Here is an 18,229-nt window from a genome sequence, read left to right as displayed (position 1 = left end):
TCTTGCACCTGTGGGGATTGGCAGCAATTCAGAACCAGTGAAGCTGACCACCCCCACTCCAAAACAGCTGGCGTTTCCTTTCCCAGGCAGTCACCCACACAAATTGCCGCAGGTGCCGTGGTGGACTCCAGGTCCATGAATGGTTTTCATGTGGAAAATGGGTGAGGCTGAGCCGCTCCATTGTGGTGACCTCATTGGGTTTCTGGACCCTGATCATTAACCCTCTCAAGGAAACATCCTGAGAACTATTTAGACCCCAAAGGGGTCTTGACAGCCATGCCAGTCTTGGAAGGCACTTGAGGCATCCATAAAGCGACCCCAGCACGCTCATCTATGCCGTCCTTCTTGTGAGCTTGGGAACCAACTTCTGACACTATGACACAGCTGAGGGCCAGAGCTCGCCACTGAGCAAGGTGAGGCCCAGGGCCCCATGCAGCCCATGGCCAGCAAAGCATTCTCCTGCAGCTCACCGCACATCCTCTTCACAATTCACCCCAGGACACGCTGACCACCACTGGCCGCAACGCTGGAGTTTTTGCATCCCCCAAATGATGCATTCTCTAACGTTTGTTCCAAAAAATACTTTATTTATTAAACAATATATCCATAATCTATAACATGATCCAAAAATACAGATATACATCTTTACATTATTTAATAAAAAGATTTACAATATTATCTTTCCTTTACAAAGGGAACATAGATAATTCCTTGAAAATAAAATGTAACATTCATGTTAAAGCTGCATCATCTTTTTGGATGAAATGTGGTAAAGGTGAACACCACAAAATACATACGTAGGAAGAAACTTCAAAGGACTGTCTCCTGAATGAGGACATTTTTCTTAGACTTCCCATTTTAAAATTCCTCTCAGGACAGGAATCACTATTCACTAAAAATTGAGGAAACCTTAGCTCTGCAATGACCAGAAATGTCCTGTGATGGGGCAGGCCTTGGCTGTGGCATGTGGGGAAGCTGCTCTGTGGACGTTATTGCTTGAGCAGCCTCTGCCAAGGGACAGGGCAGGAGGCCCAGTGCAGTGTAGCCGTCTGGAACAGCACTGACACACGGCTGGACTTGTCCCCATGCTTCTCAGAACACCCCACTGTTACAGGTGCACACAGCTGTGTTGGGCGTTTGCTGCCCTGGGCAGACCAGAAGCCACTGGCTCTCCTGGCCCTGGCCTGTATCAGTCTCACGTCCACCTGCCTGGGGACCCCAGCCTGCACAGTGGGGACAGTCACCTGCCCGGGGACCCCAGCCTGCATTTTCGGGACAGTCACTCAGGCCTCTGCCCAGCCAACAGCTCCACTAGCACAGCCACAGATGCAGGGGGCTCAGCTAACGAACTGTTTCTATTAGTGCAGCATGTGTCCTCCAGCTGGAGAACTGGAGGCTGATGACATATACTTAGGACAAGGAAAATGGTTCTGCTTGTCCTTGGAACATGACACTTCTCTTACAAGTAAAGCCCACAGATGCAGAGGGCCGGCAGCCTGGGCTCACACGGTTGCCAGGGGGACCGCTGGGCCGACACTGACCCCCTCAACCTGAGGGATGAGGCTGGGTCCACAGCCACCCCAGGATCAGGTATGAGGCCTGGCAGACGGGGGGTCTGGCCTGAATCACACCCTCTGGACAGGGCGGCCAGACCATGTGGAACAACGCTCGGGCGGTGCAAGCAGTGTGGGCTGAAGCCAGGCCAGGTGGCACATTTTCTCCCTGCCAGACAACCCTCAAGTCTTCCTGACTCCTAGATGGTATTAATGGTCGGGAAGGCATGCGATCATCGTGCAAACGTCATCCGAGGGGGACTTCAATTCTGCTCATGGTTTCTGTCTCCTTCAGAGCTGCACGCGTGTGACTTTGGTGATACCGTTCTAACTGGCAAAAATACACACTAGAAACAGACAAGCACAGAAACTTAAAAAGGTCGACACATGGGATGTTACAGTGGCAAGCAGGATGACATCGAACTTTAAATAAAAGCCTAAGACACAGAAGTCGGCCATCTTTCCTGAGAAATGAATGAGGCCTCAGGTAACCAGGTGACGACAAGCAGACTAACCATCCACCAACCTCCATCTACAAACACCACTGTTTCTCCATGGCGACCATGGGTGTGAAGTATTCACAGATGAAGTGCAAATATTAAATCAGTTTCTACAGAATCATCACAAACTTACTATACTTACCTATCTTGTCCATAAAAACTGGTTAAAGAGGGAAGAAAACATTTTTCCACAATTAATTCCCCACGATCGCTTTACACCTGTGTTAACACAGAACTAAGTTACTAAATACCAGCAGCATGCCTTGTTCCTGGCGTGGCTGAGACCGGGTGTGCTGGCGGGTGCTCATTCTGAGGCCACCCCCATCCCTCCTTCCTGAGCAGCAGGAAGGCATCGGTTATGAAAACGCTCATCAGGCCTGGGGACCCACCGGGGACAGGCCATAGCAGCTGCTGAGCCCCTATCCTAACCACCCAGCCCAAGACTAGAAGGGTCCCACATGGTGAACTAAGCCCCCCGCAGTTATCTGGGAACAAGTTCCACTCCCTGGGCTCACTCCAGAAAGGACAGCAATCCAGACATGTCCAGTGCGGACTAAGACCTGCTGAGAACCACAGACACATGTTCCAGCCGGACCCTGGCTGCCCTCTGACATCCCGCTGTCATTGCCGAATATTAACTCATTTGCGGGGCAGTGTGTCCCAGACACAGCTTCACGAGCTCCTCTCTGCCATATTTCCTCTCCTGGGTGAAAGACGAGGAAGTAGGAGAGAAGGATACAGTAAACGAGCCCATCAGAAGGAAGCAGGTGGCTCATTCCTCACAAAGAGAACGCTATTCTTCTGGGCATTTCACATCTGATTCCACGCTGCACCAGGACATGAGGACAGACAGTTCCCGTCTTTCTTCAGGAATCCTCACTTCTCCAAATCATGGGGCCTCGCAGAGTCCAGGGGCGCTCCCGACAGTCACACCAGAGGCACCACCACAAGTGAATCCTAACACCCCAAATGTATGCAATGTCCCCCAACTATTATCCAAAAGACAGCTCAGAATCAGCTTGGTGAATGCTGATTAGACAGGAGGTACACTCTGGTTCCTCAACTTCATTGCAGAACTGCGACTGCGGCACAAGAAACACACACGTCACGTCACATCACTGCCGCCCTCCCAGTGTAAGCTGCTGACCCAGTGCACAACACAAACAGCTTTAAGATTGTCTCTGAGCAGCCTGGACCCACTATCTTCCTGCTATTACAACAACCTCATCTTCACAGTAAAAACGTCTGGAATCCCAGAGAAACAGAGCCTCAGCCCATCTGTCACGCCGGCTCTTATTGGTGCTGGTCGTGGTACCAACGGCCGTCTGCCACTCCAGAGTGTTCACCTAGAAGGCAAAACCCTCAGGGAGGGAAACAGTCCAGATGGCAAAGGTGGTCACTGCGAGGCAGAGCTGAGGTGGGAGGGTGCCCCCGGGCACCGCCCCTCGGTGAGGACAGATGCGCTCACAGTGGTGCTGGGCTGTAAGGGAGCAGCCCAGGGAATACAGACCACACGAGGCTCACACCTCTAGCTGCAAAGTGATGGCAGTACATGCACCAGGCTGGACATCCCAGTGCACCCAGCACTCCCCACGCACATACCCATGGAGTCCCTCGAGCTCCTCATGGGACTGCTGTGCTCAGTGCAGGGGTCTGTACGAAAAGTCACAACAATAAAGTCACTGTGGCAAGTCCCGATGAGATCGCTCCTCTGTGCAAACAGGGCTCAGGTGGGTTCTTGTTTGTTTTAGGAAGTATCCAGAATTACAACTGGCCATCGAGTTATTAAATGTCATTCGAAACAAGGTAGTTTTAAAATGAAGATAAAATATTGCAACGTGAATGAAGGAGTGTGTTAACTTGCTCTTCTGGCCCAGGCGTCAACCTCTTCCTTACTTCTTCTTCCTCCTTTCCTGAACGCATCGGGGACAGAACCTGTGACAAGAAAGGCACAGCAATTGGCCCTTTGTACCCCTCATGCCAGCACTCGGGAGGCCCAGAGCCCATGTCCCCAGGTCTCCCAGGACAGCTGGACACTGGTGAGACAGCACCAGAAAAGACGCACAAACACAAAGCTCTCCTGTTGGGAAAAGCTCCTGAACACACTGCAAGTCTAGCTCATCTGCTTTGAAGTTGAGACATACAAATCAATCAGCGCGACTGCTTTCCTCCTGATCAAGGTAAGAGCTCTTCCCTGTGCCATAACAGGGTCAGCAGTGATCAAACTGGAGACAATCCCAAGATGCAGGCTGGGGAGGGCGTGCATGCTGCACCAGGCAGCCCCATAGCCTCCCAGGCCCGCCCTGCAAGTCTGACTGGCCAGGAAGCTGCACACTAACATGTGCTCCCTGGTGGCCCTGGGCAAGCAAGTCCCAGAGCCTTCGATCAAGGGTTCTCTCAGGTACTCCTGGACCGTGGCAGCCAGTGACAAGGGGACATGCCATGCTGCTTTCCCCTTCAGCCCTCCTGAGCTCCCTGGAAGGAGGCAGCTGATGTGGGAGTGACTGAGCTCGTCCCTGCCCCTGCCTATCCCAGCCGAGCCCCAGAGAAAAGCAACACTCTCCCAGCATCACAATCCCGCAAGGCGAGAACATGGCCGTGAGCTTCCATCTCACTGACAGGGAAGAAGCCTGAGCACGTGCGGATCTCTAAAAAGACCACAAAGAAACCAGGACTAACACAGCCAGGAGGGGGCCCCAGCCTGCCTCCCCGGCTCCATCTAACCTGCCTGTTCCACGCAGGGCGGCTGGGCTGACACAGCCCCCCCGCTCCTCCGAGGCAAAGCTATTTTCCAATGCCTGCTAGACTCTTCCAGCCGAAGTCCTGCAAACAACCCACAGCCAGCACGTCCAAAACCAAACTCAAATCAAACCTCTCTGCCTCGTGTCCATCTGTCGACGCAGGAGCCCCCCATCACTGAAGGAGCGTGCCTGGCAGGGCGTCCTCCTCAGCCTGGCGGGCCGCCCAGCTCTGCAGCTCTGCCTGCCAGGGCCCCGCTCACGGCCGTATCATGGTCCCGTCACCCGTGCCACTGAGCACTGTCGGGGCCTGCTGTGTCACTCACTTCTTAGATGCCCCACACATCCCGGTGCAAGACACGGGGGCGCCCCGCCTGGCTGTTGGCTGCTGAGGACCAGGATAACGCAGACTGCCCTTTGGGGTGTCTGATCCCCGTCTGCACACAAGCAGAGGCATCCCACACACACAAACAAGGACGGCAACACGTCTAATTTTTCAGTTTAGAACATATATACATTTCTAACACAAGTAAACAAACCAGGTTTTTATTTAAGTGAAATCTTAGGAACAACTGAATCCAGGATCAAGAACAGGAGGAGCTGGCTCCCGACCAGACGGCATGCCCACCCTGGTCCCACCTTTCATGCTGTGCTGCTAAGCGCCCCTGGAAGCTTCCCCAGGGGAAAAGAACCCCCATGTCTCGTTTGTACTTAGGATTATCTGGACCTCATCCAAAAGCCCAGAATGGCCCTTCTTCACAACAACAGAAACATCTTAAGTATTATGCAAATATAATAAAAGACACACACCCGGGTGAGGTGGGCAGCAGAAGTCCCTCTGCCAGGTTGGCCTGGAGACCCAGGACCAATGTGTGACAATGGCCTGGTCCCCACAGCCATACCAAGAGTGCCGGGGGTCCCAGCCTCCCACCCGTTCTTGAGGGAAGCCAACGCAGGCAGGATGCCTGGTGGGCAGGAGGAGACAGAGCAGCACCCCATACTAACCATTTTCCTTTGGGTTTCGTGGTCAGGTCCACACAGGCGAAGTGAAACCACTCGATGGGACACTGCAAAGCAGAGGGGACAGCCGGCAGTCAGCGCTCTGCTGTTCTGTGTGCCAGACCCAGAAACAGACAACCACCTCCCCCACCCCCACCTGGCACAAGACCTCGCCCGAGGGCCCACAGTGGACGCCAGTGTCCAGGACCCCCATCTCAAGGCCCCACGTCCTGCGGCAACACCCGCCTCGCCGTGCCCCGACACTCACGTCTGGATTGTCACAGCCTATCATCTCCCCATAGGACACCTGGTGGCACAGGCAGTAGGTGGGCTCGTTCGGGTCCACGGGCATGTCCAGCACGTCAGAGGGATGCACAGACAGGATGGTGTCGGTGAACTCAGACCTGGGGGGAGACGGCCGCAGTGAGCAGATGGGTGGGGACACGCCGCCTCCCACAGTGCCAGGTAAGGGCAGAGGGGCAGCGACGCTGACAGGCTGCAAAGGGAAAACCACTCACCTCACAGCCTGGAGTCCAGGACCACTCTAGGGACATGCATCCATCCCGTCTTGGTCCCTTCACCTGGACAGGACCTGCTCCCAGGGCTCCCTCCCCCAGCCCCAGGTTGACCCTCCTCGGCCTCCTGGCGGCCCTCTCCCCCTCTGGAACATGTCACCACCAGCGAAGCCCGAGAACCCTGTCTGGATCCCACCCAAGACGGGTCCAGGTGTCTGAATGGCCCTGCCTTCACCAGCTCTCTCCTGGTCCCTCCCATGAGAAAGGCTGGCATGTTCCCACCACACATCCCCACGGGCACCTTCATTCACCCCAAAACCCACAGAACCCATCAGCTCCCCTCACATTCCCGAACCCACCACCACCCACCCATCACCGGGGACACTTCTGACTGCAACCACCCTCCCTGCCCACCCCAGTGAAGCAGGTCTGTCGCCATCCACCCCTCAGCGCCCCTAACCAGTGGCGAAGCCAGGATCCCACCATGCCTACATGCCCCTCCGGGCCGCAAACAGGTGGGACAGTGGCAACGGACGTTCACCTGTTAAACGGAAGGGACTGGGGCATCGACTTTTTATGTGTTTCAGTATTTTTCAAATAAAGCTGCAGGCCACCTTCGACAGTACAGTCCTATCAGTACAGAGAGGAAATCTTCTGACCATCCCCCAAAACCAAGAACACACGTGGTAAAGGGAAAGTAAGCAACAGTGGCCGGCAGGACAACTCAAATATCATGACAAGAGTAACATGAGGAGAGTCTGTTTCCAAAGGGAATCGCCCCCTCCTTTTCCATCGACCTATTGAGAAAGGTCGTGCAGGTTTGCGGTCATGTCCCAGGCCTCATACTGCCCCCAGGCTGCCACGCGGTCCCAGCAAACATGTTGCCCCCCATTCGTGCCCCCCCACACCCCCGGCAGGAGTGCTGCCTGTGAGGGCTCCAGGCCAATCTGAGTCTCTTCCCTCTGCTCTGTCTCTGAGGACAGACAGGACTTTCTCTTTATATCTGAAAACTGTCAGTGTCACAAGTGCCCTATCCATGTGCTGTACCACTGCTCCAGGCAACAGTCACAGTCATCCTCAGGCTAGGGCATTGGTTCCTTGCCACCGCTGAAACCTAGATTTCTCACCGTGGCTGAGACTGTCTCACCCACCCGCTGGCTCTGTCCTGCCTCCCAGGTGCACATGCTGAGGGTGATCAGGCAAACCCTCTAACAGTCACACTGTACACAGAACGCTGTGCTGCTCTCCATGCTTCACCACTGACTTCGTTTCAGCTGCCAATTGACTCATGCCTGTCACCCTGGGTTCAGGGTGGCAGCAGGAGAGGCTGCTGGGGCCAAGGGACCACCTGGCAAGGACACCACTCAGACTGGGGATCGCTCCTGCATCACCTACTCTCCAGTCTCACCTAGGGGGCTCCAAGGTGGTGTCCCTCCAGGGGTGGTGGGTGCTGCTGCTACCTCCAGAGGGAAGCACCAGGATGTCACGAGCAGGCTGAGCTCACGAGGGCCTTTCCTGCTTGCCATGCTTGTCCCTCGGGCAGGCCGGGTGATCTTACCATCTGCACTACTTGTTGTGGCCCTATTGGGCTAATTTCCCTGAACATGGCAGGCATCCCTCACCAGGCAGTGCCAGGAGACCCCTCCCAAACACTGCAGGTAGCTTTGAGATTCAGGGGCTACAAGAGGAACTGTCCCGTGTCCACATGCAGGCCCTGCCTTGCCAGAGAGCAGCACTGCCAGGCAAGTTCCTCAGGCTGCGACCGTGTGTCCGGGCAGCCACAGCTTGGGGCTCCGCAGACAGAGAAGGAGGACAGCTGCAACATGCCACACTAGGAAAGCCCCTGCCAGCCCGGGCACGCCCTTCAGAATCTCCCACCAGGGAAGACAGAACCTGTAACACACCACACACTGTGAAGCCACTGTGCTCACGGGACACAGGAGTGTGTGAGAGCTCCAGACCCAGGGACAGAGTGGGCTCCCCACGCACATCTCAGGACTGCATCCTTGGAGCTGTGCCACCCGGTATCCCACAGGATCCAGGGTGAGCCCATCGGTTGTCGCTCAAGTCACCCATCTGACCCCGTATTGCCCTTGCGTTCTCGAGCCGCCGAGGTTGGGTGGCGGGACAGTCTCAGGACAGACCTCAGCATCTCACGTACCCCTCGCTTCAGCCCATCTCTGGCTGTTCAACATCTGCAAAATGACAGTAACAGCACCACGACTCAGGGTGGCCGTGGACAGGAAATGGATTCACACCAATATGCCAGATGCAGCCCGACCCACTGACCATAACACAAACGTCTTCCCCTATCATCGGCACTGGGGCAGCCACCGCCCCTCAGCGCCGTTAGACAGCACTCACCAACACGCACACTGGCACGGCTGTTAGAAATAGCTGCGTGCCCCAGCCATGTCAAGCGTGCCAGCGGGGACGGCTGTGACACATGTGGTGTGGGTCATCACTGAGATCTGAGGCACAGCCAGGCACACATCCTGTCTTGTCCCCTCTGGGAGTGACCTCAGGTGAGGAACAGACAAATGAGAATGCCTGCTCCTCCCCAGACAAGGCCCAGGCTGCCTTCAGGTCCTGGGCAGGACGACTGGGAACACAGCTGCCACCACGAGTTCAAAAAGAAACCCAACAAATTGCTAAAACCACACTTTAAAGACAGTGGAAGACTGAGGAGTGATGGGCTGGGAGCCCTAGGGTGGAGAGGGAGCGAGCAGGCCCTGCATGTCCTGGGCTTAGCCGGCGGCACTGACACGTCAAGACCCTGCACGCGTGGTGGCTGGACCCCACAGTGCATTTACTGAACCCAGGGACCACGCAGAGGCTGCAGGGTGATGGAAAGGCAGAGTGAGATCCCTGTCATGTCCTCGGGGAAGGGGCCTACCTCCGACTTGGCCAGCCCGCACTCCCAGACCTCCGCAGACTGTGGAAGCAGCATGGACAGGAGGCGGGAAAGAAGGTAAACATGGCCAAAGCACTGACTGCCCTCCAGGCATAAACGGTATGAACATAAAAGGATGAAAAAGGAAAAAGAGACACCATGCAAAAACTCATCATCTGGACAGCTGGAGGGGCTATAGTAATATCAGACAAAGTAGACTCCAAAACAAAGAATATTAGAAGGAATAATGAAATAAATAAATTTCATAGTGATAAAGGAGTCGATTATTTTTCAAAAAATTAAATGTATATGTAGAACCAAATAACAAAGCTTCAAGATAGATGCAGCAAAAGCAAACTGAACAGAAAGGAGAATAGACAAATCCATAACTAGAACTGGAAATTTCAACAATCCTCTTTCAAAAATTTATAGAACTAAACAGAGTATCAGTTAAGGATACAGAAGACTGGGACAACACTACCAACCACGCTATCAAACGGACATTTAAAGCACACTCAATGTTTTCCACCCAACAACAGAAAAACATACATTCTTTTCAAGTGCATATGAACATTCAGCAAGACAGACCGTAAACCATAACACAACTCAAACTCAGTCGATTGCAGAGGATTTCAACTATAGAACATTCTCTGATCACTGCAAAATTAAAATGGAAATTGAAATCAGAAAACTACATGGAAAAATCCGAATTACCTGGAAACTGAGAAACATACTTCTACATAAGCTGTGGGTTAATGAAAAACCACAAAGGGAATTTTAAAATATTCTGAACGGAATAAAAATAAAAATACAACTTATCTAAATTCATGGGATGCAGTAAAACAGAAATTAGAAGGAAATTTATAGCTTTAAATATTTACAAAAGAAAGAAGGTGAGAAAATCAATGATCTAAGCTACTTTTACCTTAAAAAGCTAGAGGAAAAAAAGCAAAGTAAATTCAAGTTAAATAGTAGGAAAGAAATAATAAGAGCAGAAATAAATGCAATAGAAAACAGAGTGAAAAAAAAAAATTCAATGAAACCGAAAGCTAGTTCTCTGAAAAGATCGACACAAAATGAAAGAAGACATAAATTACCAGGCCCAAAAGAGCGGGCATCTGTACAGATCCTACAACATCAGAAGGATAATGTAATATTATAAACAACTTGATGTCAATAAATCAGACAACTTATAAGAAAGAACAAATACTTGAAAGACACAGATTACCAAAACTGACTCAAGAAGAAACAGAAAGCAGGAATAGTTCCATAACTGTAAAGAAATTGAATTAGAGCATCAAACCATGAGGACATCTGCAAAAGAGGATGTCTTAGTGTATGTCAATTATTCCTTAATAAAATAAATCTCAAATCTCAAAGGTTCAGGAATGCACACATGGGAGACAGAACTAGGAAGAAAGAATAGGAACACACAATGGATAACTGAGGACGGTGCCTACTTGGGGCAGGGGGAAGTCATGGTTTCAACGGGTACATGAAAGGCTCCGGGCAGCAGTCAGACTGACCAGGCCGTGCCTCTCACAGCGCTTCATTAAACTGCCCGCCTGTTCTGTGTGCTGGTCTGTGTCTGGGTGCTGTTTCACAATGCAAAAGCTGCCATGTGCGTGTTTTAAAAGATGAAAGTTTAAACACCGGGTTTTATAACCAAAACCTTTCCCTTTTTGTCAAGAACTAACTCTTCTGACCTCTCCCCATAACTGTCAGAATCGTCTAAACAGAAGTCACCCGGCATTCTACCATTTTCTCTTCAGTCTAAATACCACTTCTGGGAAACAACACTACAGTACCTGGGAGTGGGGAGTAGGTAGGAGAAGGCTTTAAATGAAACATTCTCAAGTTTAAGTTAAATGACATGTGTATTTAATAAACGTAGTCACACAATTTAATAATATGTACAAAAAATATATTTATATATGAAACGATCAACAGATATATAGTCAGCTACTAAAGAATGGCTTAGCTTGAACTGTCACACACTGTTGTGTCACTCGAGAGGCAGGACACACAGGGGCTCAGAGAACGAGTTGTGGGGCAAACCCGCCGCTCCCGCACACTGGCTGTCAAGCTCGGGCAGGTGCCCTCCCTGGGAGCCACCGGTGACAACGCTGCTCACATCGGGCTGCTGTGAGGACTGACAGACCAACACCCGTACAGCCCGGAGAACTACAGCACTTCCTCAGGGGTGGCTGTCACTGGTGTTCTAGACCCTGACAAACACTAATGGTGTCTGGGGGAAAGAGAAAAGAAAAACAGCCTCTCACCCTCCTTTGTGCTTCTTCTTCTTTGGAGTGTCTTCTTCTGAGGCCCTGCGGCCTCGGCCCCGGGAGCCTTTCTTTTCCTTCTGACCTCGACCTTCTGGAAGACAAGAAAGACTGCAATTATTTTCACAGAATTCACTAAAGCCGGACTAGATTTACTCAAATATGATATTTACCGTACTGTTCCTAATACAATTATCAGACAAAATTCTTCGAAACTCTCGAGTTAAAAGTAACAAAATAAGGAAAAATTAAGACTTGCTTTTTAACCCTCTTCCTCCAGAGCTTTCAAAGTCACTGCCCTCCATCTTGTCCTTGAGGTCTGCTTCGAAGCGCGCCAGGTCTGCGTCGAGCCTTCGAATGTGCTTGTCCACCTGCACACAAGGATGCTCCAAGTCTTACTTAAAAACGAAAGCAAAGACCTCAGGAGTCACAAACACACTGCAGGCCAGCCGACAAGCATTCTATTGCCCTTTAACTGAGTCTTCTATTAAAAAAAGCTCTGCTAAGACGAGGCCACGATTTCACAATGTAGGCAAGGGTCTTCTCTGATACCCCAACAGAATAAACTCTACTCAGGAAGAACCACGGAGGAAGCAGTGAGACACAGACTAGCGAGGGGCAACGGAAGGGGGCGAGGGCATTTCATGTCGAGCCCTAATTTAAAAAGCTGAGGAACGGACGGGTTCTTAACCAGAAAAACCCCAAAAAAGGAAAACAGACAATTACTCTAGTGCTTTAGGCACAGGGTGACCTGGAAGAAAGAAAGAAAGCAATATGGTCAGCGCAATGGGCCAGGGCAAGCACGACTGCTCCTGGGGGAGGGACATCTATGAGGGAGCAGCACCACGCACTCCCTGACCCGGGGACTCCTGGCAACCGACCCATCCCCAAGTCACAGCCACAAGGGAGGAGTGACAACACCCTTCCGTGTCTGGAAATGAACTACAATCTTAAGTTCATTATGCTTCAGAGATAAAATCTGACTTACCGACAACTGATTGGACCTAACTCTTTAGAAAACAGGCTGCTTACTCTAAAGATGCAGCACTTTGGGGGTCTCCTTCTAGAGCATCCTTTCTCGAATACAACTTAATTCAGGTTTTGAAAATACCACTGTGGTTTTATTGGGGAGGTGGGGAAGGGCATTAGTCAGGTGACCGCCGGGAGGCCAGCAGAGCTTGGCCATACGACCTCACGTGCCCCGCGTGAGCTGCGTGAAGTTTACTTGAGAGGAAACAGGACATAAGCAATCCTAGGACTCTTCCTAAAGCTGACCGAAAGGGTTAAAACACAGATACAATGGATCAAAACGGACGGTCTCCCCAGCCAAGTACACAAGCCAGCAGGCATAGGAAACAAGACATGGTAGCGGTCCCGGTGAAGGACCCCCCGATTTGAGCTTCCTCTGGAAGCATCGCTCTGCCCGAGCCTGAGCGGCCTGCGCCTCCATGCTGCTCACCATCTCGTAGGTCTGCATGGCCAGCTGCACCTTGTCGTCGCTGTACTCCTTGCACCTGGTGTAGGCGCCCTGGATGCGCTGCAGGTGTGCCACGCGCTGCTCCGGGGACAGTGTCTTCACCGTGGAAACATACTCCGCAGCCAGCACGTCGATCTCTGCCTTCTTGTCTGGGACAGAAACGGTGAGGTTAGGCCCACCCCACGCATCACACACGCTCGCCAGCATGGTGACAAACAAGGCCTCACAATACCAAGTTTCAGCAAAGAAGAGACCGTGCACACACGGAGCTGTGCATACACTGCGACCAGGACGACGTGCCCAGGATGGTGCCAGCATATGACTGCTCTCCCAGCGAATGCGCACCGTGTACTCCCTGATTGTCAAGAGTCCCTGTTTAAAGAATAAAGCATGGGCAGAACACATACAATGCTTAGCTCTTTGGTTCAGAGGTGGGGAAGCGACTACCGCAGGTGGAAAGTCAGGGTGGCAGCCGCCAGGGGTCACACAGGTTTCCAGATGCTAGAGGTGGAGAGGCTCACTGGGTGATATTTGCTAAGCAATTTCTAAATGTTCATGCTTATTTCGGATGTAAATGCTGTATTTCATAATAACAGAACTCTCCGTGTTCGCTAGTAAGGGTGCTGCACCTTAAGTGAAAAACCAGCTGTTCCAACAAGGAAAACAGAATGAAAATTACCCACGTTCACCTCCACAAAATGTAACATCTCAGGGCTAAGGGCAGCCCAGAACTTCAAAGCAGGGAAAACATCACATACATAGAGGGGAGGGCTCCCAATGGCCTCCGATGTCTCAGCAGCAACGGAAGCTAGGAGCCAATGCAGAATGCCTGTCAGGTGCTGGGGAATGGCTGTTGGCTGGCCAAACGGTTAATCGAATATGAGGCTACGACACACACATTTGCAGACATGCAATCCCATACACCCTTTCTCAGGAGGCGACCAGAGATGAGGATCCTTCAAAACAAGAAAGAGGATGTTTAGGACCCAGGAAACAGGGTCTAGACAGAAAAGGAGCAAAGGGGAGGCTGTGAACACCCAGGGCCATGCCTGTGCAGGCCCGAAACCAGCAGCCCGGGTGGACCTGCAGAACAACAGGCTCCTGGGGAGGTCTCTGTGCGGAGTGAGCACAGACCCGGCGGCGAACCTGGTGCAGCAGACGCACTGAAAACACGGATGTGTATGGAGTGTGAAAAACAAAGCCAACACATAAAGCAATTAGGAACTCCAAGAAAAAGTTACTCAAAAAAATCCCGTAAGCTCAGCATGTGGTGTGGCTCGGCCGGCTGTAAGCCACCTACCAGGTGGTGCCAATGGAGCTGCCACCACTGGTCCAACACAACTCAAATTCACTGGGAGACGGGAGAGGAGGCGAGCTGCATGAGGTGGGTGGGGGCAACTGCAGAGTAAGTTCATTTTCCATAACAACCGAACAAAGTCTAAAACTGAAGGTTAATAGAAAAAGAAATAGCAGCAAAATGTGAGGCTTAGAAACAGGAACTTAAATATCAAGAGATCAAAAGCACTAATTTTTTTAAACTATACACACATAGTTTGAAATTAGAAACTCTTTTAAAGGGAAGACAAGGTCACAAATATTTTGCATGTAAGGAGGGGATGATACTTATAGAGATGTGATTTAAAGATGTGTACGAATCCAAGGAACAAAGCTTGACTTAAAGTATCAGCACTCTGGTGAAGACACCGTCCGACACCCACAGCCGAGGGCGAGGCTGCGGCCCCTCTGCACCGGGTCCCCTGGTGGCTCAGTGCCACTCCAGTACCTGGTGCCACCTCTCCCTGGCTGTACTGAAGGCCAAAACCCACCTTCTGTCCTCTGGTCCAGCTCTCGCATCAGCTGGAAGTTCCTCTGAAGTTCACAGGGAAGGTTCTCAATACCTGAAACACACAGACATGGAGTTCTCAGTAGCAGCACACAGACCTGCCCTCTCGAACTTATAGCTAAAGCCTGGAGATAATAAGCCCACTTTGTCTTCTGTTTCTGTTAGGGTTTGGGAGCACAAGGATTAAGAAATCTTTTACGTAGGGACAAGTGAGTACCAAACACTGCTAACAGGCCACTACACTTCAGAAGTTGTCAAAGCTGGAGAAGTTGGAGGTGAACTTAGAAATAAGCTATGAGCAGAGGCTGAGAAGGTGGCCGTGTGAGTCTTTTACACCAAACCCCTGCCCACAGCCAGCCCATCCCAAACCCTGGAGTCTTCCTTGGTTTTCTCCTTGACTCTGCAAACCAGTGCACTGCTAGCACAGACCAGTGCTGTTGGGCAGAACTTTATGCAAGCATGGAAATGTGCTCTGAGCTGCCCAAAACATGGGCACTGGTCATATGGGGACACTGAGTGCATGAAGCAGGGCTAGTACCACTGAGGGACTGAATTCCTAATTAAGCTCAAGTTTAATTCATTTCGAGTTAAACAGGCCATGCTGAACGGCACATGCTGAGGACCTCGCCCCACGCTGCTTAGCCTGCACAGCCATCCTCCTAGTGCAGGCCAAGCTCCTCCCAGCCTGCACAGCCTCCACAAGCCCCTGACTGGGCTCCTGCATCAGGTCTCGGCCCCCTCCACACTGCCCACCGGCCAGTGGCCAGCGGTCATTTTAAAAGCTCAACCTAATGTTTCAAAGCCACTGCTTAAAGCCCCAGCGTTCCCCAGCTCACCCTGAGAGCCGCACGAAGTCCCAGCCCTGCCCCCGGACTCCCCAGCCTCCTCCCCCCCTTCCCGACCTCCTAGCCCTGTCCTACCACCCAGGCCTCTGCAAGACAGAGCCATCCCCTGCTCTCAAGGTCTGCTGGGCTCCTTCACGACCCTTAATCTTGTGAAGTTTCTAAAAGTACTTCTGCCCATTTGACAGTTAGGTGTCAGGAAAATGAGGATTGTGTCTGTTTTCCTGGCACACAGCAGGTGCTCGAGGAGTGAGCATGTGCCTACATGATGTGACTCAGGTTCCTCAGACCCTCCCACAGGGCCCACTGGGCAGGCAGCGGGACACAGGAAGGCAACTGGCCATACTTCCTGCCTGGGTACCGGCCTCTTCGGTGACAATGCGGGAAGTCTAACCCTACAAGTGCTCAGGATGGGCAGGCAGAGCACAACAAATGGACAGGACTGGGCGACCTCGAGGAAAGCTGATCCCCACTGTCTCCCCCAGAGCAGGGGCTCACTCCCTTCAGCAGCCTCGGGTGGGGCGCCCAGGCCCCAGTGACCACGACTATCCCCAGTGCAGCACAGGGATCCAGAGCCACCCAGTCCAAGCCCACCCAACATCCCCCCAGGCCATGCCCCGGCAGGAACCAGACAGCCAGGGTCCGAATGTGCATGCCCCTGATAAGCACCTCAGCCTCTGCGAAATGAGGGGCATAACCATCTGCTGAGGAGTGGTCAGGAGGGTCCATCCTGAGCTACAGGTAAACAGAAGGACGCCTGCGGAAGGAGCCTCAGAGACGTTGGCCATGAACACCTTAACGAGCCCGGTAAGTACACCCGCGGAAAGGCAGGCACCCTGGGAGGCCCTCCACGCCAGCATCACCTCCCCGTCTTGCAGATGCACAAGCTGAGGCTCAGAGCCAAGAAGCGAACCCCGGGACCCCAGGCACGGAGCCCCAAAAGAGTCCAAGGGAATTGGGATCACTTTCTTGGACCTGAGCAGTGGGGGCGGGGCCGAACTGAGGAGGACGGGGCCTAATCGGGGAGGGGTGGATGCGGAGAGGGTGGGAGCTATCGAAGGAGGGCGGGGCCTGGGGAAGACGGTGGGGCCAAACCGATGAGGCCCCGAACCAAGGAGGGTGGGGCCTCACAGGGGCGGGGCCCGATGAAATGGGCGTGGCCTGTCAGAGGAAGGCGGGGTCTAGTCCAAGGGGCGGGGCCACCCGCGCTGGGCCCGCCCCGCCATGACGCATATAGAATTGGCGCGGCCGCGATGGCGGGACCCCGTGCTGCACACACCCCCCCGCGCGCGCGCGCGCGCTCCCCTCCTTCGTACCCGCCCCGCCCCACGCGCGGCCCCGTCGCCCCCGGGAGCCCCGTAGTCTCCACGACCCCCGGGATTCGCGCGCGAGTCCTGACGTGCGGCGGGGCACGGCAGGCAGGGCCCTACGCGGGCGGCGGCCCAGGGAGCGCGGGGGACGCTTACTGTCCAGGTAGTGCTCCAAGTACATGGCGGTCGCCATCTTCTTCCGCGGCCGCGCTCTGGGTCTGCGCGAGCGGGCGGCGCCGCGATAGGCGAGGGGGCGGGGCCGGTGCGTTCACTATTAATGAAGCTTGCGCGCTGATTGGCCGGCCGGCGGCGGCGGGTCGCTGGCAGGGACCGCCCCCTGCTTTCCGGTCGGCTGGGTGCACGCGGCGCCGTGCGGGTGCGGCGCTGGGGTCCTCGCGGGGCAACTGCAAGATCTGGGCGCTCTCCTGTCCCCGGGCGCCCGCCCACTCGGCAGACCGACTCTGACACGTGGCTCGGGAGCCTACGCCCACTCCTGTATGGGGTTGGACGCAGAGTAGGTGCCTGCGAAGAGTGACAAACGTGTTCCAGTGGACGAGAGGGTCCCCGAAGTGCACCGGATGCGCGCAAAAAAACGGGGAGACGGGACACATGTTCGTGGGGCTTAAGGCGGTGTGTGGGCCAGCGCACACGTTTCTTCAGCGCTGGCTGCTCCCAGGGCTCCTCGGAGAAGGGGTTCTGCGGGACCTCTGCCCGCTCATTATGGACAGCTGGCCATTAGTCGGAAGGGGTCTGGGCCCGCAACCACACCCCCTCCTTGGCCCCTGAGATTAAGGGAGTTGGTCCTACAAGTGGCGTACCCTGACCGATGAATGAGCAGTAGTTTCATTATGGAAAAATGCATTAAGATGTACCCCCCCTTACTGAATTCTTCGCTAAACCCCAAATATTTAAAAATGGAAGCGTTTTCGTGTTTTGGCCAATTGTATGTTCACTATAAAAATTCAAACTATACAAGAACTTATAGTTTCCCCTCCCGAGGGTACAGGACTGTGATAATCTTGTTCACCTTTGAATCCAAGTGGTAGTTTGGGTGCATTCTTTTCTGTCTGCATTTAATCCTTGATTAGAAAACGTGCACACACGCATACGTAATTTAAATACTGTCCACCTTTTTTATTGTTTTAAGTGGCTAGGTTTTTTTAATAGACTTTATTTTTTAGAGCAGTTAGGTTTGCAGAAAAAATTGAGATGCTAGAGTTCCTATATACTCCCTCCACACCTATAGAGTTTCCCCTATTATAAGTATTTTGTATTGG

General features: G+C 53.0%; 1 protein-coding gene across 1 annotated transcript; it reads right to left on the bottom strand.

Annotated features, from left to right (window-relative positions):
• Positions 1-566: 566 nt before the first annotated feature.
• Positions 567-17,316, bottom strand: ING5 (inhibitor of growth family member 5). The gene is made up of 8 exons (XM_019719460.2): positions 17,109-17,316; positions 14,784-14,855; positions 12,940-13,106; positions 11,740-11,851; positions 11,481-11,574; positions 6,059-6,194; positions 5,797-5,858; positions 567-3,988 (listed from the first exon to the last, which is right to left on the bottom strand). Exons 1-8 carry the CDS (start codon positions 17,143-17,145, stop codon positions 3,946-3,948), a joined length of 723 nt encoding a protein of 240 aa, XP_019575019.1. The 5' UTR covers positions 17,146-17,316; the 3' UTR covers positions 567-3,945.
• Between the last annotated feature and the right edge of the window lie 913 nt (positions 17,317-18,229).

Source organism: Rhinolophus sinicus, linkage group LG01 (genome assembly GCF_036562045.2).
Source record: "Rhinolophus sinicus isolate RSC01 linkage group LG01, ASM3656204v1, whole genome shotgun sequence".
Classification (NCBI taxonomy): Eukaryota; Metazoa; Chordata; class Mammalia; order Chiroptera; family Rhinolophidae; genus Rhinolophus; species Rhinolophus sinicus.
This window is presented reverse-complemented; position numbering and strand designations above follow the sequence as displayed.

What these genes read in the sequence shown, in the direction of transcription:
- ING5 (XM_019719460.2), bottom strand. Translation starts at nt 17,145, where the DNA reads ATGGCGACCGCCATGTACTTGGAGCACTACCTGGACA. An exon ending in TGGAGGAAGAGGGTTAAAAA is followed by an intron (nt 11,575 to 11,739) that starts GCAAGTCTTAAT and finishes CTTGTCTTCCAG; the next exon opens with AAGGTCGAGGTCAGAAGGAA. An exon ending in ACGAAACCCAAAGGAAAATG is followed by an intron (nt 3,989 to 5,796) that starts GTTAGTATGGGG and finishes TTCTTGTCACAG; the next exon opens with GTTCTGTCCCCGATGCGTTC.